Raw genomic sequence first — 21,389 nt, 5'->3', positions numbered from 1 at the left:
GCCAAATCACAGAAAGCTGAGGGTGGAAGGGACCTCTTGAGATCACCCAGTGCAAAGCCCTGCTCAGGGCAGGTTGTCCAGGATCACATCCAGTTGGGTTTTGGATATCTCCATGGAGGAAATCAGGCACTTCCTGACTGGCAACTCCTTCACCTGTTCTTCTCAAGCCAAACCAGATTGTTGAGGGGCTTCTGTCAGCAAGAATCCCTGCTCCAAAAAGGACCTGGGAGTGCAGGGCTGTGGGACACACAGGTCCCTGTTTGCCTGTTGAGAATCCAGCCTGTTCCAGGGCATTTGGCCGTGGTTCCAAGGATGTTGCAAGTTCTTGATTCTTTCTATTAAAAGATTTGGTGGCTGTAAATACTGAATTGCTGTTCATCTGAAAGCACTAAGAGGAGCAGTGCTCCCTTCCTGGGGCCTGAACTGTAATCTTCTTAGTGCTTTGAACCCAAGGAGGCGAATTATGCCCCGCAAAAAGGCTCTGCTCCTTTCTGAATCCCAGGGCTCCACTGCAAAATATCCTGCCAGGCTCCTGGAACTGCTGGAGCCTGCAAGGTTTTGTGACAGCCACAGACACCACTAACAGGGACAGAGACAGCAGAGTCACCACAGGGACAGGTAATATGTGGGCTCACCCTGTGGTAGCTCCTGTTGATCCTGTCCCACTGCTCCGTCCCTTCAGGATGCCACAGAATCAGAGAATGAATCACAGAATCATGGAATGGTTTGACTTGGAAGGGACATAAAGATCACCTGTTCCCACTCCTTACCATGGGCAGGGACACCTTCCACTAGCCCAGGTTGCTCCAACCTGGCCTTGGACACTTCCAGGGACGGGGCAGCCACAGCTTCTCTGGGTAACCTGTGCCAGGGCCTCACCACCCTCCCAGGGAGGAATTTCTTCCTAATATCCCATCTAAGCTGCCCTCCTGTCAGGGTGAGGACTCCCTCAGAGCTGTGACCCTGACACATTGCAGGGTGTTTGGTTTCATGTCTCTCTTTCCCCCCTTGTGCAGATGAGGTGACGATGAAGGAGATGGCGAAGAAAAACCAACAGCTGCGAGCGGGGGAAATTCTCATCATTGTTGTGGTGTTGTTTATGTGGGCAGGTCAGTTCAACCTCTCCCTCAAAAGCATGTGATATCCACGGAGTATCCCTAGGGATGGATGGATGGATGGCTTGGTTTGCACGTGTAATCATGGAAAGACCTGAAAAGAGACCCTTCCTCCCACCAGGAGTGTGGAGTACTCAGCTGGAAGGTTGGGCAGTGCCAAAAGCAGGAGAATCAGTGGGTCAGGTCTGGTCCACCAGGAGTAGATAATGGACTTGATGGAGCCAATTCCCAATGGCTAATCCTGTAATCTCATTTTTTTCCGGAATGATCTGAATATAATGCCCTCAGCCCTGGAATTATGGACTGGTTTGGGTTGGAAGGGACCTTAAAGATCATCCAGTTCTACCCCCTGCCATGGGCAGGGACACCTCCCACTAGACCAGGCTGCTCCAAGCCCTGTCCAAACTTCCCTGGAACACTTCCAGGGATGGGGCACCCAAACATCCAAGGGGATCCCTTGAGCCCTTCAGATAATACAGGGCATCTGTAATTATCTGGATATTATATGACTCCAACACTCATGCAAAACAGAAATTTAAGAGTCTCACTCTCCACACCCACTATTTCATATATATATATAAATGTACACACTAAAACCTACTTAAAACCAATTAAAATAATGGAAGCATATGGAAGAGTTTTCCAACAAGAGCTTGGCACCACATGTCAACAGATCTTACAGGAAATTGCACCTAGGGGAGATCTCACTTGTGTTTTAAGCTTGTAAATAAGGAGAGGAAAATCCCTCCAACTCCTGCTCTGTTGGTTTAGTGTGTCTGAAGTGGCTGATGTTTGGAAATTACACCCAGGAGTTAATGGGAAGTCAAGTTTGCACAGGTTTGTTTTCTGTTCAGAGCCCCTGCGTCCCCTGGCTGCCTGTAAAACATTAATGAGCCCACATTTGCTCCCTGAATGGCCCAGGTGACCCGGGGAAATCTGGCAGGGAGGGAAATTAGCAGCAGGATAAATCTGTGATCCATAACAAGACAGCCTTTGCCACTCGTGTTTAGTTCCCCTGTCCCAGTCAAACCACTTTCCCACACACAGAATTTTCCTCATCACAGAGGGGGAAGGAAGGATTAACTGTGTCCTGCACAGTTCTGCAAAGTGAATCCATGCATTACATTTTTTTTTGCCCTTATTTGCACCTCCAGAGCCAGGGCAGAAGTTATTCCCAAAGACAACAACCACACAAAACCCTAAACTAAATTAAAGGGTTTCCAAAACCTCTAGTCCATGATTTTTTCAGCATTTATGCCAAGTTTTACTTGTGCACATCCAAATTTAAATGCCCTGCCAGGAAAAACAATCATGAATAATTACATGGAGTGACTGAACAACTGATTCATCTCCCCCTGTAGAATAATCTGAAACTCAGATCAGCTGGGAACAAAGAATTTGCTAATCCCACAATTTCCCTTCCAGACAGATGACTTACATTTAAAAAGGAGAGGACTGGGGGGGGGGGGGGGGGGGGGGGAAGAATCTCTCTGCATCAAGTGGGTTCTTTACAAAGTCTCAGTGTAAAAAAACCCTCCCTCCAGCTCTTAACCCGCCCTGTGTGATGATGTTTGAGCAAATCCAAACTGGAACCAGTCCATGCCCAGGGCTCTGGACTGAGCCAAGCCCCCAAACTCTTGTGCTGTCCGTGTTTCTGGCATTTTTTGTGGCACTTTGCTTCAGTTTTGCCCTCTGAGATCCCAGAAGGTGTGACCCTGGCAGATGTTAACACCTGCTCTCCGAGGATCAGCCGTTTGTCCCCATTCCCAAAGAAAGGACTGGGATCACTGTGCATGTCAGCAAAGCCTGGGGGCAGCTGCCATAACCACAGCTCACCTCACAGAGCAGTTTGTGATGATCTGGTGGAAGTTCTACACACATTTTGCTATTAAGGAGTATTTTTCAGTAAGGGAAAAGCAGTATCTGCCTGGACCTACTTAACCTACGTGTCTGGAATGTGCAAGGCAGAGATGTTATTTGGTGAAAGCATCACAAGGAAGCTTTGGAGACAGACATTTGCAGTCTTCTTACGTGCCATGGCTGCCCCTGCTTCCCTCTCCATGTGCCTGGGCGGGAGGAAATTTCCACTTGCAGCTTGTGCTGCCGTGGCTGTTGCCCATTTGCAGGTGTTGTCCTGCTGCTGGCACACAGGACCTGCCTCCCCTCTTGCCAGCTCCAGCTCCTCTTCCCCTCAGAGGACAGAGATCAGAGGACACGTTTTCACCGGCCAGAAATTCCAGGAGCCCCTGTGTTTGCAAAGCAAAAAAATCCCATCGAACCGCAGGGGTTGGTTGTTGGCGTGAGGGCTTAAAACACTTGTCCCATTTATTAACAGGGAAGTTGGAACATAATTAAGCTTCTGTCCTCCTGTCTAACTAGTTTAGCATGGAATTAGGCACGGGGGAAGGAAAGAGCCAGAGGGCTGCCTGGCTGCGTTAGAAAATGATCCCTGGGAGGAATTGTGGATGCTGCCGAGGAGGCACAAAGGCGGCTGGCAAGGAGGGATCTCTGATCTCGGCAGGCTGAGCTCGTTTGTGTGATCACTGATGGTTTTTCCTGTCAGGGGTGATCGCCCTGTTCTGCAGACAGTACGACATCATCAAAGACAACGAGCCAAACAACAGCAAGGAGAAAGCCAAGAGCGCCTCGGAGAACAGCACCCCGGAGCACCAGGGCGGGGGGCTCCTGCGCAGCAAGGTGAGAGCTGGGGACAGGGCACACAGCCCTGAATCACCCAAAAACCCTCTGTTAAACACCCTCCCCTCCAGCCAGGATGCGAAAAAGGAACACCCTCCACCCCCACGCACCACTTCGTGCTCGGGAGCCTGCCAGCCACGCCTCTGGATGGGCCTGAATTGCCACCAGAAATCAGGATTTAGCCCACAATTCTGAATTATCTGAACACCTCTGGAAGAACAACGAGTTCCTCGGGTCCTTCCGCAGCCCTCAGGGGGCACGTGGCAAAGAGGACACTGCTCTTGTAATTAACTCAAAGTTAATCAGCAGGAGCACTGGCTGGCAACATGCACGATGTCAAAGGTTTGTCACAGCCTTAGTAAACAGGCTCAGCTTAAAACAGGCTCAAGCCTGTAATTTATACCGACTTATTTCAATTAATTTAACTTCCTTGTGTTTCTATTCTCTCTGGCACATCCCCACCGCTTCACACTTATTTATTATTTTAAACAGTTCACTAATTTCTGCTCACTCAGAAGCAGTGAGGAACCACAGAAGCCCAAGGCTCAGCCCTGGCCCTTTTTCATCATCATGAGGGGACGGGACAAGAATTTTCACAAAACCTGACCAGCACAGTGCACTGACCTCTGATGTGGGTTGTTTTTTTTCCCCCCTATCCATCTTTTCTCCCTTTGTTTCCTCTTCTCTCCTAGTTTCCAAAAAACAAGCCCTCAGTGAATATCATCGAAGCATGACAGGCCTGTCACCTGATCGATGGACTCCATCCCTCACTCTCACTTTCTGCCTCTGAGCCGTGATGACTGGGGAGGTGAAATATTGTCAGAGCGACCTGGAAAGAGACCCAGTGATTGTCACCTGCTGGCAGACACCTCCTCGCCCGTGTCCTGCCAAACATCTGGCCAGGAAGGAAAATCCTTCAGAAAACCCTGACACCCAAAGAAGACGGAAAAGCATCGGTGAGACAGGTGCTGACCCGGACTCGTGGATCACCTGGGCTGGAGCAACGTCTCACACACTCCTTTCCACCCTCACACTCCGTCTTCTGGGATGACTTTCCTGTCTTTGGGAATGTCCGAGGTTTTGTTGTGTCTTTATTTGGTCTCACTGTCACTCCACCCTGACAGAATTCCCGTGAGCTCGGGCACCAGGCACCGACACCCCTCTCCGAGCAGGAATGGAGGGAAGCTCATCCCAAACGCCACCAACGAGCCGAATTCTGGCTGCTGTGTGCTCTCGCCTTGCTTTGCTCATCGATGTGTGTTGTGTGACACGTCTTGCAGGTGGGTTTTTTAGAAACAAAAAAAAAAGGCATCCCCCAGTTTCCATTCCCACCAGGAGAACCTCCCCTGGTTGTTCTCCGGTCAGGCTGCAGCACATCTCTCACTGCTGCTGTCTCTCCTGTCTCACCACTGGTGCTCTTCACCTCAGAAAACCGGGGAACACTGAGGCACAGACAGACACGAGGGGACACCAGAAGCTGTTATTTAGCTTCCAAGGATAATTTCAACCATTTTCTTCATGGTATTTTCAGCTGGGCCTGAGTCCACCACCAGTGTGATAAAAGGTCCATAAAAATGTAGCCAGTCAGCAAAAAAAAAGAAAAAAAAGAAAAAAAAGACAAAAAAGACAAAATACCTGATGACACCGGTTGCTATGCAAGGGCTCCAGGGGCAAGAGCTGTTTGTTGTGGAAGGCTCTGGCCTGAGGGACCTTTTTCTGAGGGCTTAGGTTCTTAAAATGCTTCTTTTAGCAGGGTTCCTGTGGGAAGGGCTGGTTCTCCCGACAGTGCCTGCACTATTTTTGTGGTGTTGTGAGGGCAGGTATCTGCTGGAGACAGCCCTTCCCAAAAAGGATGAGGATGAACGGGAAAGGGGCTGGGGTTCTCCTCTCTCTTATTAAGTGCTTGATGTTGGCAAGCTGACAGGATCCCTGGGACTGTTGGTGCTCTGGAAGCTGGTAGATGCAGGACCATCACGTGGACAAGATTTACTCTCTGTAGTGTGCCATGGGGTATCTGTATTTATTTAATTACTCCACGAGACCACTCCATATGCACTAGGGGATGAGGCAGGATCCTACTTGTTCCATCCAATGCCAAGACAGGTTGGCCTGAGTAGGGTTTGGATCTCGTTACAACAAACCTGCACTCAGATGAGCCTGGGTTAGAAGTCCCTGCAAAGAAACAGGCTGGCAGGAAGGACTTCAGCCATCTCTCCTCTTCCACTGGCACCAGCCTTTCCAAAAGAGCTGGTCTGGGAGAAAGGCACAGGGAAGTTTGCTTGCAGATGTGTTGGTGAACAAGCAAAGGCTTCCCTTGTGCTGGTTTCAGAAGACAGGCCAACCCCAAAGGTCTCTTCAGTGGATCCTTTGCCAGAACATACTCCTCCATCACCAAGAGGGAGAGGTCAACACCTCTGATACAGACAGAGCAATAAACATTTTATAATGTACAATAAAAGATTAAAGGCATCTCTTGTGTCCTTGTAACATCTGAATTTAGTAATTTTATATTCACCTGCTCCTAGCAGAACACACCCCACAGAACTGGGGGGCCTTCCCTGTGTTTCCCAGTGATTACAACCCAAAATGTCTGGGTGGAGAAACCCAGGAAGGTTCAGAGTTCACTCTGGCTGCAGGACAAAAAAAAAAACCCCTGCACCATAAATAGCAGCACAGCCATACCTAGCAAAATCCTTCAGACACGGCTGTTATCTCCTAAAGAAAGAAACAGCATTTGGAATCCATAGCCCTCCAAAGGGAGATTTGGGACAGATGGTACAGCATGTGCAAAACGATAAGGGAGATGCTCTCTCCTAATCCAGGAGCAGACAGCCAAGCAAACAGCCCTCAGAAGGTGCTCAAGAGGAAACTCACCCTGGTAATTTGGCAGGTGGGGGGGGTTGTGTGGCTGTTTTTAAAGACAGTTGTCCCTGGGACTGAAGACCAAACCCCCTTTGTTATTCCCCAGCGACAGGTTTAAGCCATTTCTTTCCTAACAGAGATGGGACCACTGGTTTGGTAGAAGAGAATTAAAATGTAAAGGGTCGGTGTCAATGTTCACACCACGACAGGGCAGGAGGTTCCAGGGTCATCATGATGCCCCATAACTGCAGGGTTTGAGAGTAAGGAAATAATACTGTTAAGTGAGGAGAAACAAATGCAGCCTGGCAGCAACTCAGCTCAGAGAGGGAGTCCAAGCCATCCAGTTCAAGAAAATATTTTCAGCAACTCCAGATTGAAGTGATGCAACAAGACCACGTTTTAGGAAAAGGTTTTCCCCTTATAGGAAAAGAAAGTTATTTAAAAACCCGCTTTTCTGAGGGTCATAAACATCAAAGCTGTTTAGGTATTAAATTCCACTGTCACCCATGAGAGTCCCACACCATTAAGGCTCTGGGCCTGTGTGAGTTCAAGCCCATCTTTAGAACAGAGACTTCATTCCCAACAACAGCTGCCAAAAGATACTCCTGAGGTGTTTTACAGTCAATAAAGGGAAGGGATCAGGGAAAAATAAACCCAAGACACACTGAGGGAAGTCATGCTGGGCCACAGCAGAACATACCCCAAAGGCCACCCACGTTCCCCGCGTGTTTTTCCCTGACTGCTGATTTTGACTCATTGTTGGAGCAGGAGCTGGAAAAAGGAGGTTTCAATAAATACTAAAAAGCAGCAAGTGGGAGTGGGCTGGCATGACAGGGAGCCCAGAGAGCCCTGCAAGTGCTGATTCCCTGCTGATCTCTAAAAGCAAAGGGGAGCAGCCCCCCAGCAGCCCCTGGGGATTAATCCTGCTGATTTCCAAGAATCAACTGAGCAGAGACCGAGGGCACAACAGGAGCGAGAAGCTGCAAACAGAACCCTTTGCCAGCACACTCAGGGCTGGCAGTGTTTAAAGTTAAGCACCACTTGCCTCCATCCTTCCAAGCACTGTAATATTATGCCTACAAGTACAATTTAGCCAATATATTCCTCCCCCACGAGTTTAGGAAAGCGGAGCCGCGGGAGGAAGTGTGGAGCAAACAAACCCTGCACAGCGTGTCCTTCCAACTCACAACACAGCACCAGCCACTTCTCACACCTCCCTCGCCACCACAGGCACCAGCACAAGCTCTTGGCTCTCTCCTCCGAGGAAAATGAGAACATTAGGCATTTTATTCCTTGACAGTTCAATAGCATCCGAGGAGGAAACACCTACACGGCGGAAAGTGTTAGTACAATCTCAGCTGGTAATGACTTTCTGGAGGAGATTTAAATTGGGAGGAGGAACAGGCTGCTAATGCCAGTGTTTGCCAAAGACACAAAAGGTTACCTCACTCCAAAGCGAATGTCACAGCTGCACATCCACTCTCCTGATAAAAATATGGCACCTCTTTGACTGAGTAGTCAGCCTGCACTTCCCAAGGAGAGAGTTGAACATTACACCATATGTTCCCCACCAAATGTAATTTCCCCAGATTTGCAGAAAAGCTTCCTAACGACACATAATGAGCCATTACTGCCGAGCCTGGGAGCAGACGCTGAGCTGACCAAATTCCATCAGCTTTCTAGCACTTGTTAAAAAGCTGCGTGATCAACATGCTTGTTATGCTAAAATATCTTCTGTTTCCTCCACAAATCTGGTGTCTATTAAATTGTCTGATGACCCGGTGGATTAAAATGAGGATGTTCCTCCTTGTTGGTGCTGTAGCCCACACGCCTCGAGGAAGGAGAGCTGGGTTCTCTCTCAGCTCCTGCATCAGCATCAATTTTGTTTAAGTAAGCTCCAAATGAGGGATCTTTATTATTAGTGACAGAGCCAGGGAAGACACAGCTTGAATTTCAGATCCCAGATGGAGGCAGCGAAGCTGGCAGCCAGAAAAGCCATCTTTTTCCTTGGAATCTGGATGCAAAGCCATTGAGTGGCAATAATGACATAGCCCCACGATGCCATTTGACACTTTGTCCTTTTTAGCTGACAAAACCCCCACATTTAGTGCCACCAACTGCTAAATAAAGCCTATTTATACCATCCAGACCTGTTCAGCACAGGCTGCACCTGCATGGCACTAGAAATCCTCTCAAAGGGAGAATATTACCAGCTTTCACTATTTCCTGTTTCAGGACACAATTTCTTCCCCCTTACAGCACAAAAGTAGGGAAGAGCTGGTTAGTTTTTGAGAGGAAGGCAGAAAAACCCCCCCACACAGTAGTTTAATTTCAGTCCCATTGTCTTCCAGCTGCTGTTGGCTGCCTGTAATACATCGATAAACGCTGTTAAATTTTTAATTGTGAAGCCTTTCATCTCAGAGCTCACGCAGGGCTTGCACAAAGCAGCTTCTTCCAGCCTTACTGATGTCACTGGATTCTACTACAGCAAAAAAAAAATAAAATAAAATCATCAACACAGCCCTTGGCTACACTCAAGCAAACACACAGCACGTCCTTCCATGAAGGTTTAATCCACAATCCCTCCCTCCCCCTGCAGTGTCTCCACCATTCAGCACATATGAATCACTTCCAATGTCAAAGAAGGAAATTTTCAGCCACAAAGCTGCCCAGAAGCCTCAATCCCTTCTCGAAGAGCAGAGCTGGCAGTGTTCATTCATGTGAGAGTTTTACATTCACAAGGAGCACAAACACCTCGGGAGGAGGCACCTGCCTGTGCCCAAGGTGTCCAGCACAGGGAAGCTGGTCTGAGCCACAGCACCCTGCAGACACCATCCCCTCCCTGCCAGGGTCAGGTGCTGCCTGTTGAGCAGGATTTCATTCTCTCAGCAGGGCAGAACCACAAGCAGAAAGCCTGTTTCAAGAGAAGGTGGTATAAACAACACCCTGCCTGCTGTACATCACTCAGTAATAATCCCATAAACAGATACATAACAAAATCGTGGAAAATCCTGAATTTCAGCAAAGGAAGCAGATTTCCTGTGGCATTCCCACTGCTCTCCCCCTGCTGATCAGCAGGGACTGTCGATCACTGGTGGAGACAGAGCTTCCCTCTCCCAGCACTGTGTGACTGCAGCAGCTGCTGCCACTGCTGAGTTACTTCTGGCCTCCAAAGAGCTAGTCTGGGAGCAGTTTAATATCAGATAAACCCTCCAGCAATCCAGCCAGGCTGCTTTCACCACGGGAGGGGGTGAGAGGCTCTGCACTCAGGCTCCTGCTGCCCCTGTGGCCTTCTCAGAATGCCTGAAGCAAACACTGCTAGGAGGAGGTTGAAGAAATTCCTCCCTGGGAGGGTGGGGAGGCCCTGGCAAAGGTTGCCCAGAGAAGCTGTGGCTGCCCCTGGATCCCTGGAAGTGTCCAAGGCCAGGTTGGAGCAGCCTGGGCTAGTGGAAGGTGTCCCTGCCTGTGGCAGGGGTGGAAGGAGAGGAGCCTTGAGGTTCCTTCCAACCCAAACTGTTCTGGAATTCTGTGACCTGGACAGCAGGTGAAACTGCCCTCAGGACCACATGTGAATTATTCCTTTTTCAGAACACCTAATATGTGGGATTCACTGGTTTAGGAGACAACAACCACCACGTGTTAATAACCCCCACACTTCCCAACCAGTGCTGCCAAGGGATTTCCCCTTCTCTTCCCATGAAAGGCTCTCTGAGGACAAAATTTACAGGGGTAAAAGTCACCCAAGAGGCTCTGAGGGCATCAATAACGTGATATTTGCTGGAGAATTCTTGACACAAAGCCCTAACACTGGCCATACACCACCCCCAGCTGTACAACCCCCCCCCAAACGTGCTGTCCATGGATTCCTCCCTCACTGGAGCCTGTGTTATCTGGGAGTTAGTGCAGCCAGGCAGTGCCAGGCTCTGCTCCAAGCTTCCCTGCTTATCCTTGGCACAAATTACTTCCATTCTCTGTGTCTCAGTCACTGCACATCTGGGACAGTGAGAGAAACTTTCCCTGCTTTTCAAAGCCACTTCCTCCTGTCCTGCTCCAGAAGGGCAAAAGAACAAAATATATGAACCACGACCCTAAAAACATCAGTTTAAATTTTATCTCTTTAAGATCATATTAACCAAAAGCATCTCTAAACCAAATCAAATTACTATGATGAAAATATATAATATGATTTCCTCCATGAATAAACCTAATTTCCTCTCCAAATTCCCCCCATAAACACCTAAAGTGGTCATAAGGTCCTGCTGACAACCCTGGGAAGAGCATTTTGAAGATCATCCTCTCCAACTGCAAAGAATTTGGAGGTTTTATGCTCTGTTAGAGAAGGAGATGGAGGCAGCACAGAGATCAGGAGCTGCTATTGGATTGTGGCACACAAATGAACACAAGGTCACTCTCATCTGGGCAGCCCAGGAAGGCAAGTGAAGGAAGGGCCCCAGTAACACAGGAAAAAAAGAAAATTACATTTAACAGGTACAAAATATTTATAAACTCGAGTGCAAATCTCGTTAAATACTTTTACAAGAGAAGTCACAAATGAAACAAGTCAAAACAATCAAAAAAAGGCAAACTTTTCAGAGACAAAAGCAACAAGAGAACAAGACAAGCCAGCAGTGAAATCAGCAGCTCCTCCTGAGTTCACAACTTTGTCAAAGGGAGGAGAACGGCAGCCACAGCTGTTTCTCACAGTTTTAAACCCCCATGTTATCCAAAGGGATCCCAACCACTGCAGGAGATTCAATGCCAAGCTTTAAATCGAGTTTTGTCCACTTCAAAGCCCGTTTTCCAGCTTCCATCAGTGAAATGATCCAACATCCCATCCTGCCTCTTGAACACCAACTGCACCCGTGACCTGTGAGGAGGTTGTTTGCAGTTCAAAGGGTGCAAAGCATAAAAGCTGCCCACACAAAGCAGATCATGCTTAAATTGCATTTCCAAACCTGCCCCAAATGTTTCAAAACCAGAGAAACTCCCAGTGGCCTTTTTAAAAGACAACTTTTCCAAGTACAAACCACTTAAAAACCAGATCAGTTATCAACTCCAAATGCAGAACACAGCAAAATCAAACGGGGTTACACTGGAAGTGGTTGGGAATGCTCTGGAAATCGTGGAGTTTGGCCAAGTTCTTCCTCACCCAGTGGGTATGGCTGTACCTCTGGGTAGGTTTCTTGTTGGACCTTGGGTAGTTTCTGCAAAAGGAAGTCAAACAGTTAAAACAAACACAAGAGAAGCGTTGCTATGAGAGGCTGGAACAGCATCTTCTCTGAAAAAAAACCTTCTCCATTTCCTTGGGGTTTGCAGCTGGTACCTATTTTTCCTCTGAGGAGGTTTTGAAAGGAAAAACCACATCCTAAGAAGGCACCTTGGAAAGCAAGAAGTTGATATTTCAGAAGTTTAAAGCCTGTCCTTTCAGGGACTCTGCTTTGTGCTCTATCACCTCCTTTGCAAAGCTCTTTCTCCCTGGCCCACCACAAAGGCTGGAGGCTCAACTAACAGGCACTTCAAACAAGCAGCAAATTTTCCTCCCAAAGTGCTGCACTCACATTAAATCCTCTCATTTGCACATTCTGAAATAGCAAGGCAAACCCCCACAAAACTCCAAGCAGCCTCAGAAAAGCAAGATTAAAAAACAAATTACCTCAAGGAGCTTGGTTATCTCCAGGCCTCAGAGTGCTACAAAGCTTTGTCACATCATTAGAGGCTGTTTTGCCCCTTCTGCACTTTGGAAAAGATAATTTTGAAAGCCAACTCTGTCACCTCTTTTTTTTTTTTCCTTTCTTCTTCTTCTTCTCCGTGCACAGGGATGAGCATAACTCAGGAAACATAATTTATAAACTGCAAACCCATCTGGTTTGCAAAGCAAAATAAAATCTGAAGGAGTATGGACAACCATGGGGGGGGGCACTCCTGAAAAAACCAGTGGTTTGGAGAAGGAACATCTGCCTGGCACAGGGTTGGCACATCCACAACACAGAGAGTTTTATTTTTCCAGCAAAAACAGGCAATGAGCAGAAGGTCTCAAGCCAAAGCAACCTGGTCACCCCAAGAGCTGGGGAGAGATTTCTTTCGGCCTGTGTTCCATCAGAACAGCTCCTTCCCTGGAATGCTGCCCTTGCTGGAGTCCATCTCTCCCAGGTCTCTCTGTAAAGAACAGGGAGTGTGTCCTTGGCCAGTGAAAACCCCGAGGATTTTCCATCCTGCCACTGCAGTCATGTGAGGGATGTGAATCACGGGGAGTCTCTTGAGCAAATTCCAGGTCTCCTTCAAAAACTGCAGCATCAGCTTTTATTTACCCAAAGGAAAACCGACGTTTCTTGTCCAAAAAAATGATACTTCCAGAGGGGATTTTTTAAAAAAAGTGTTCTTGAAAAATCCCTGGGTTTGGGATGGGTTGTTTAGGGAGGTTCTCCAGGACAGCTCACAAAAGGCAAACTCTCACTGCACACAGCAGTTCGTGTTGTCTGCGATAAGTGTGTAAGAAATCACAGCTTTTCACAAATTTTTAAGCCTTTCCACAGGTCAGTTCCCTCCCTTGGCATTGTGAGTCTCAGGTCATAAAGCAGAGGGAATATTTCCTTTCACCCCCAGCCTGAGGGCAGACAAGCTGTGCAAACTACCACAGTGACTCACTCCGGGAAGAGGTTTGAGCTCCTCTCCAAGAGGAAAAGGGAAAGTCTCAGGGGCAGCCTAACCCCACAAATACTTGGAAAAAGCTATTACCTCAGTGCCTCACATAAACATCCACCCCAGGGCTCAGAGGAAGAGTCCTTCTGGCCATTACACCCGAGGAAAGGGGACAGTGACACCCTAAATAAGTTCTGTTCCATGGCAGTTCAGATTAAAACATCCCTCATCCTTTCTCAGCAGTCGAGACCAAACTACAGATTTAGGATGAGACTTTCAGGCAAGTTCCACTCACTTAGAAACCAGGAGCTCTGATTATCTCTGCAAACCCCCCTGCAAACAGAAGCCATGTGAGAGAAGCCCCTGGACCAGGACTATCACCCCCTAAGAACTGGTAACTTCTTCTCACTCCCCTCACCATAAACCTCCTAGAAATCTTCCTTTTCAATTCCTACCCCATCCCCTACTCTAAACCCCAACCCACACCTCTTGACATTTAGGGTTTGGAGGTGGATTTCATATCCTTTGAAGTGATATCTCCCTCCCAGGCTCAGCCACTAAAGGTAATTCCTCCTTTATGGCAGCACAGCCCCAGTCCTGCACCTTCCCTGCCTGCTCTCCATTCAAGCCAAATGAATTTGGGCAGGAAAAAACTCTTTCAAGATTAAGTTTTTTTTTTTCCCCCTCAGCCAGCTCAGCATCAATCAACAGACCAGATCCTTTCAAGGCACAGTCTGGAAGCACAGAGTTCATTTGTATTTCACAGATTTGTTTCTCCATATGCTCCCTTACACTGTTCTCCCTTTCCATCACCTTAAACACACTGTCTGTTTTTTAAAGATATTGATCTTTGCTATTACAGTAAGAACCAGATGGTTTGTGACTCTTTACAAGGTATTTCCTCCTCCTCTCCCTTTGATTCAAGAGTGATCCAGGGAAATAATTTATCAGGTTTCTGCCAGGTTGTAAGAAGTCTGATAGAATTGCTAAAAACATCATAAACCTCTAGCAAACACACCAGGCCTCAAGGAGAACTGCTGGAATCCTGCTAGGGAAAGATCAGCTTCCCAGGGACCTGAGGGGCAGGGATGGGACTTGGAGCAACCTGGTCTAGTGGAAGGTGTCCCTGCCCATGGCAGGGGGGTAGAACTGGATGATCTTTAAGATCCCTTCCAACCAGTCTACGATTTTGCTCCAAACAACACAGTTTTAGGAGCCTCATTACTTCAGTAGCTGATATAGACCCAGAATGGCTGAGGGAGATCTCCTCAACAGGGAAATAATTCTATTTACTGCTGGATTAAGGGCAATAATGAGGTGCAAACGCTGACAAATGGTCAGCTGGCAGAAATCTTGTGTGGTCAATGATCAGCCACCCATCGCCGAGCAGATGTTCAAGTCACATCTCATTTTTACAGCTGCTACAGTGCAGCCTCAGCAGCATTTAAACCCCTGTAGGAAGCTGCAAATAAATTTATCTATTCAGATTGAATATCATCCAGAAACCAGAATGAGAGGAGGCACAGGCAGAGCCACGGGTTGTCTCCCAACTCACTCGAGATGGCTCGATGTGAAAAGTTTATTCTGAATATAAAAGGATTTCTTTCAAGCAGTCAGTGTGACTTTTAGCACTCAATCACCCAATATAAGAATATATAAGATATATAAAACATATCTAAGACATAGATATCTAAGATATATAGGTGAAAGTTGTATTTATACATATGAAAGTTGTATTTATAGAGAACCTGCAAGTGCAAGATAACGTGCAGATGAGGGAAAAGACAAAAATCTCTGCTGTAGACAGCCCAGAATTCCCTCAGACAACACAGCAGCAGGAGCCAGGATACAAGGAAGAACAGACAGATTACATAAAAGATGGGATAGCAAAGGCAAACATCACACCGAGACAAATACCAGGAGATTTGCAACTCAAAACAGAGCTAAAGATTTGTAGCAGCAATATATTAGTTACTGCTTCCCAGAGGGAATTCCCTTGCTGGCTGGGAAACCTGCTAATTTTCCTTCATGAATTTCTTGGGATGGCTCTGCATTTCCCATGCAAACGATCCACAAGGCATCCTCTGCAGATCCAGGTGCCTGGGAACAGCACACAGGGCACAGCCAGGTGCCAGGGAACAGCACACAGGGCACAGCCAGGTGCCAGGGAACAGCACACAGGGCACAGCCAGCCCACTGAGAGGGTTTATCTGGGACACCTGGGAAAGCCCACGCTGTCTGTCGGGCTGAATTCCAAAGCCCGCAGCTCTTTGGAAATAAAGAGAGGTTTTGCACTAATAAGAAAATCAAATTCTGTGCATCCCAGACAATGTTTCTTCCCCGGCAAAATAGAGCTGTATTTCACTCGTCAGCCCCGCTCACTTAGAGCTCCTGCCTGATTTTCTGTGACTCACAACATACGTCTTGCATTTTTAATTTGAAAGGCAGAGAAAACAGGCCATTTCAGCTTTGCCTGCCTCGTCCCCTCTGCATTACTTATGCTGCATTCATGCACTGGAAGCAGCCCTGTGGCTATGCAGCTGCTCCTGTGCCCGGGTAAGTGCAGGCTCCACACAACTGTCACTTCCTTACAACTCGCCAGAAATGACAATTATTGCACCCGTGAACACTCAAAATAACCACAGGGGGAAGCTGTGGCTGGAAGATACCAGAACATTTTGCCCTTCAGAACATCCCAGGCCTCCCCATCAGATGTCACCCTTCAGCTGAGATCCACACCCTGCTCTTTACAACCCCTTCCTTTGCACCTCCACTCTGGGATGACACCGCTGAGGGAACACACAGGAGGTGTCAGCATTGAATCCAAACCTCAGCACTGGAGCTAAAGATCCCCCCAGGCTGAGTTCCCAGGTTCCAGGGAGGTTGTGGAGTCCCCAACCCTGGAGGTGTCCTAGGAAGGACTGGATGTGGCACTCAGTGCTCTGGGCTGGGTGACAAGGTGGGGATGGGGCACAGGGTGGATCCATGGGCTGGGAGGGCTTTTCCAAGCTTAATGTTTCTGGGATAGTTGTGAACTGACAAGACTGACTTACCTTCCAAGGCTAAGCCAGAGCTCAGCTCTGCTTTTCCCAGCTGACACAGGCCTGTTTTGGGAACATCCCTGACACACAAATTCCCTTTACAACATTTTTCCCAGATATCCCCAACCCTGAAACTCATCTGAACCAGCCCTGGAGCAAGACTGAGTCCTGTACAGGAACTGTGTGCCTGGTGGTGATGGAACAAGTGTAACAGGCAATTTTTATCCCCCTCTGAAAACAAATACATTAAAAACATCAAAGAACACGAGTCCAGCCAGCCAGGCCTCCTGCCAGGACACCAATTTTTCCCTCCCCACCAGCCTCACCCCATCCCACCTGAGGGCTTACCTGATATAGGGGGCACCCTTTTCATCATGTGGGTGTGCACACTCTGGATAGAAACGTTTCTTTTGCTCAACTTTCACTTCTGAAATGCAGGGCCGTTGTTTCAGTCTTTAAATAATAAATAGTGTTAGGGGGGGTTTTTTAAGACTATTTGTCAAATTAGGTTGCAGAAGACAGAGAGGGCATAGTGCCCTGCACAACTATTACAGACATGACCTCTTTGCAGCCCTGTTCTGTGATTGAAAAAAATGAAAGTGTTTGTTTGACTAAAGCTGCAAAGATAAAACACCCAAGAGCAAAGCAGGAGGGTCAGCTGAGTGACCTGGCAGGTCACTGCCCTGGTTACCTCGCCAGGAACCCGCAGAGAGCCCTCAAAAGCAGATCTTTCTCATCACCCAGGGCCGTGCCAGGAACAGCAACGCACGGAACACCTGAGAGCAGCAGGTCTGCGGGGGGAAAACCCCCGAAGTGGCACCTCCAGGAGCAGGGGAGAGCAGGAGGAACCATGCCGACCCGCTCCGCTGCTGCCATCTGCAGGAAAAGCGCTCGGGGAGGAGCCACAACAGCACAAACATCCCCGGTTCTGCCTTCAAACCACTGCCCCAAACTGGCTTAACCACCTCCTTTCCCTTTTGGACCATCCCGATATTCTTCCCCGTCTTCCAGAGTAAATTATTAAGTGCTTTTCCCCCTAATTCAGTGCACGGTAATTAAATGACAAGGATAAAACCCAGCAGCACACAACCAACAAATTGGTTGAGGAAATAATTAGGATGTTTCTCAAAGTGCAAACTTGCTAAGAAATTACCTTTTCTCCTTCTCCTGTGGGCCAACAATAACTTTGCCAGGTTTCTTCCCACTGGTTGTCTCTTCCTGCACGGTCTGGACTATGGTTGTGTCACTTAACTGGAAAGGTAAGGAAAAAAGGGATTAACATGCAAAATAAAATCATTCCATGCAAGTTCTGCTTGTACTGTTACATAAAAATCACACTTTGCTCCACTTGAAAAATCCTCCCCTGTACAAACACAGCACTTGTGTGCCTATGGACATCACCACAAGCACAAACCCAAAGGAATGGAATTAAAAACATTTTAGCTACAAGAATTAAGATGTGAGTTTACTTTAATGTCGCCTGATGGCTGCTCAGCTCCTGGAGATTCCCCTTCACCATCCTCTGGAGAGTCTGATTTCCTTGAAAACAAGCTTGCTGTTGCTTTGGGAAGTTCTTTGTTTCCAGACCCAGGTGCTGGGCTCTCATCACCAAGGTGAAACAAGGGCACGGCTCTTCCCAGGCAATCCAAAGCCAGGCTTTCCTGGCCTTTAGGCTCCAAGGATTCTTCCAGAATGCAGCTACCAGCAGTTGTAGCATATCCTAAACAATCATCTATCATTGCTTCTAGAGCTTCTCTTTCCATCTCCACCAGATAATTGCCCTCCACGGGCTCATCGGAACCGCTGACAGCAAAGGGGCTGAGACGCAGGAGATCCTGCAGGTCAAGGTCCTGCTGCAGGTGGATCCCACCCAAACCAGCACTTCCACTCAAAAAGCCAGGATAACACCCAGAACTGACTGGGGAATGCTCCTGGGGCAGAGGTGCCTCTGGTTCCTCTGCAATCTCTGAGGCATCTTCACTGACTGAGGCCCCGCTGCAGCTGCTGCTCCCGGCCTGTCCGCTCTCCTCATTTACACTTTGGCTCAGATGGCTTTTTCTAATCAGGTGCTCCTCAGCTTCCATGCAATCATCTGCCAAGATTTCCTGGATCTCCTCCTCGGTGTAATCGAAAGGAGAGTTCCCTTTCTCACTGCCTGACAGTTCCAGCAGGGAGTCATCCAGCTCAGTGTCATCGAAGCACCTGCTGGTGTCCAGGGAAACGGCCACATCGTTGTAGTTGGACCCACAAAAACTGGCAGCAAGGTCGCCCTGGCCACTGTCATCCAGAAAATGGGAGCAGGGAGAACCTGGGGAGAGGAGCAGCAGGTTCTCTGATGGCTTTGGAGTGCTGCAGACATGACTCAACACACGAACCCTCTTGGCTGACTGCAGGGCCTGGAGCTGCGCTGAGGAATCCAACAACCTCTTGGCCCTGGGAACTGTGTCCTGTTTGAATTCCCGACACAGGCAGAGCCCAGGGGAATGAGGGGAACTGTCTCCCATGTCGCTGTCGCTGCCTGGATCTCTGCTTCCAGCTCTAGAGGCCTCTTCTGAGGTTCATCTGCTCCTGGTGCCCTCTGAGCAGCCCCTTCAGAGGAGGAATCAGCAGGACTCGGCTCCAACCTGCCAGCAAAACCAACACCTTCAATAAAACGAACTCAGCTGCTTTCCAAAGGGGCTGGGATGTAACAGGGAAGGTGAAAACACTGGCTGAGGCACCATCTCTATTCCTGACTCTTTTGGGTCCTAACACACAACAACCACCAATCCCTCTTTCCTGAGTTTTCTCTCACACGGGGTTTTATCAAGCAGGACTAACACAAACCCCAACAACCAACATCTCTGTGCCACCCCCTCCAAAACTGCTGCAAATCACTCACACCAGACCCCAGGAATCACAGCTCACAACCCCAGATCACAGAGCACGCTTCAGGTATTAAATAAAAGCTCCCAGTGTCTCAGCCCCCACCCTGCAAAGACACAAATAAACACATAAAAAGTCTTTTTTTGGGTTAGGAAAAAACTGAGCAAGGGAAGAGTAACCCGGTCAGGGAGCAGAGGGGTCATTCAGGAGGGGATTAGTCACTGAGACACTCACACAAAACACACATTACAATCCAAGATCACCAGATAAAGAACCTTCCCGTAAAATTCAATCCTTTCCAAGTATTCACAAACAAACCCTCTTTTTCCTGGAGTGAGGACTCTCCCCAACAGGAATCTTTGGACCTGAAAGCCCTGCACTTGACTCTCAGCCAGTAGGAGAATTTGGACCAAGGAAAGGTATTTCCTGTCCTCTTTGACCAAGGATTTAAAGGAATGTCTTTTTGTCTTCCTGTTGCTTTGACTACCTACTGCTTAAAAAAAAGGGAGGGGGTTGTGCAACTGCAGGGATAAAACCTGGGAATTTCTGCTGCTTCCTCTTGTCATTCTGCCTAAATAATAAACATGGGCACTTTCAGAATAATAAACATGGGCACTTTCAGAAGGATGCTGCAGGAAAAAAAAAATACCTGGGGAATGAGCTGTGTGTGTACAAACCCCCCACAGGAACACGTGGAGTCAGGAGCAGTCCCAGTGCTTGCCTGGAGCTCTACAATTTACCTCCCAGTGCTCCAAGAAAAACATAAATAAAACCAAATTAAACATGGATTTGGTCCTATGGGGTGTGGCAGTCTGATAATGCAGCTCCTAATCACAGAATCATGAGATGGTTTGGGTTGGAAAGGACCTTAAGGATCATCCAGTTGCACCTCCTGCCATGGGCAGGGGCACCTCCCACTATCCCAGGTTGCTCCAACCTGGCCTGGGACACTTCCAGGGATGGGGCAGCCACAGCTTCTCTGGGCAACCTGTGCCAGGGCCTCCCCACCCTCCCAGGGAGGAATTTTTTCCCCATATATCCCATCTAAACCTGCCCTCTCTCAGTTTGAATCCAATCCAACCAATGAACTTGAAAGAACCGACTCTTTCAAGCCTCTTTGTTGGAAGAGTCTCCCAAGAAACCCATTTGGAGACGTTTCCACTGCTGACAAGGAAATGGATTCTTTGCTGTGGGACCTTCCCAATTTACTCCACCCCATCCTGGGCTGGGTCTGTACTTCCAGCCCTACATCAGGGACTCTGGAAGCAGGACTTGGGTAACTTGTGTGATTGATGATTCCCAAGCCATTCCCACAGCAGTGTGTGGAATTCAGGGGCTGTGCAAGGATTTACTCTGTGGAAATGGCCTGTAACAGCTTAAATGTTCTTAAATTGATATAAAACCAGGCTGCTTGTGATTTGTCCACCATGTGAGATTATCTTCTCTGAAAAGGCAAAATCCCAGATTGGGTTGGGAGGGAACTTAGAGATGATCCAGCCCACCCCCTGCCATGGGCAGGGACACCTCCCACTACCCCAGACTGCTCCAACCTGGACTTAGACACTTCCAGGGATGGGGCAGCCACAGCTTCTCTGGGCAACCTGTGTCAGGGCCTCCCCACCCTCACAGGGAGGAGTTTTTTCCCAATAACCCATCCATCCCTGCCCTCTGGCAGTGGGAAGCCATTCCCTGTGTCCCGTCGCTCCATCCCTTGTCCAAAGTCCCTCTCCTGGAGTCCCTTCAGGCACTTAAAAACCTGCAGTAAGGTCGCCCTGGAGCCTTTCCTTCTCGAAGGCACTGACACCAGCAGCAACCACTCCTCTTCCTCACGGAGCCCAGCGGCCCCTTGTCCCTCCCTAAGGGGGCACCGCCCAACCGGCGCCTCAACGGCACCGCCCCAAGGCGGGGCTTTGGGGGCGAGCCCACCCCCTTCGCTCCTCCTCGCGGCCCGCCGGGGCACCGGCCGCTCCCCGAGCGCCGGGGAAGGGGGTAAAGCACCCCAAATGAACGAGACAAACGAGATAAAGGAGCCCGAGCAGCGGCCACGGGCCGGCCCTCACCCGCCGCCATCTTAAGGGTGCCGAGGCCACGCCCCTGCGCGCGCGAGGAGCTCTCTGATTGGCGGAGAGCTGCAACCCCCCCGCGCGAGGCGCGCTCTGATTGGCGCAGC

The 21,389-nt window shown here is 48.7% G+C and overlaps 2 protein-coding genes across 6 annotated transcripts in view; one reads left to right on the top strand and one right to left on the bottom strand.

The window, feature by feature from the left end:
• The window catches only part of FNDC5 (fibronectin type III domain containing 5), a 16,531-nt gene extending 9,951 nt beyond the window's left edge, over nt 1-6,580 (top strand). Inside the window, exons 4-7 of one of the 2 annotated variants that reach the window (XR_003530594.1) lie at nt 1,017-1,109; nt 3,679-3,812; nt 4,505-5,092; nt 5,737-6,580. Coding sequence is in view for 1 of the 2 variants with exons in the window: in XM_027661163.1 (XP_027516964.1) it covers nt 1,017-1,109; nt 3,679-3,812; nt 4,505-4,546 (269 nt within the window). In the remaining variant the exon portion in view is untranslated. Of the gene's footprint in view, nt 1-1,016; nt 1,110-3,678; nt 3,813-4,504; nt 5,259-5,736 lie in introns of those variants that run through there. The other variant, XM_027661163.1, reaches the window with a different exon arrangement.
• The window catches only part of LOC113955549 (S100P-binding protein-like), a 26,179-nt gene extending 4,790 nt beyond the window's left edge, over nt 1-21,389 (bottom strand). The window contains exons 1-5 of one of the 4 annotated variants that reach the window (XM_027661162.1): nt 21,280-21,389; nt 17,824-18,978; nt 17,508-17,605; nt 16,703-16,807; nt 9,021-9,156 (exon numbers count right to left, since the gene is read on the bottom strand). In XM_027661162.1, the coding sequence (XP_027516963.1) occupies nt 9,144-9,156; nt 16,703-16,807; nt 17,508-17,605; nt 17,824-18,858 (1,251 nt within the window). In that variant the 5' untranslated portion in view covers nt 18,859-18,978; nt 21,280-21,389 and the 3' untranslated portion in view covers nt 9,021-9,143. Of the gene's footprint in view, nt 1-9,020; nt 9,157-11,149; nt 11,879-16,702; nt 16,808-17,507; nt 17,606-17,823; nt 18,979-20,975; nt 21,126-21,279 lie in introns of those variants that run through there. The other 3 variants (XM_027661159.1, XM_027661160.1, XM_027661161.1) reach the window with 3 other exon arrangements.

This window comes from Corapipo altera, unplaced genomic scaffold (assembly GCF_003945725.1).
Source record: "Corapipo altera isolate COAL_440 unplaced genomic scaffold, ASM394572v1 201, whole genome shotgun sequence".
NCBI classification, from domain to species: domain Eukaryota; kingdom Metazoa; phylum Chordata; class Aves; order Passeriformes; family Pipridae; genus Corapipo; species Corapipo altera.
Note: the sequence above shows the minus strand (reverse complement) of the source record. Positions and strands in the feature narration are given on the sequence as shown.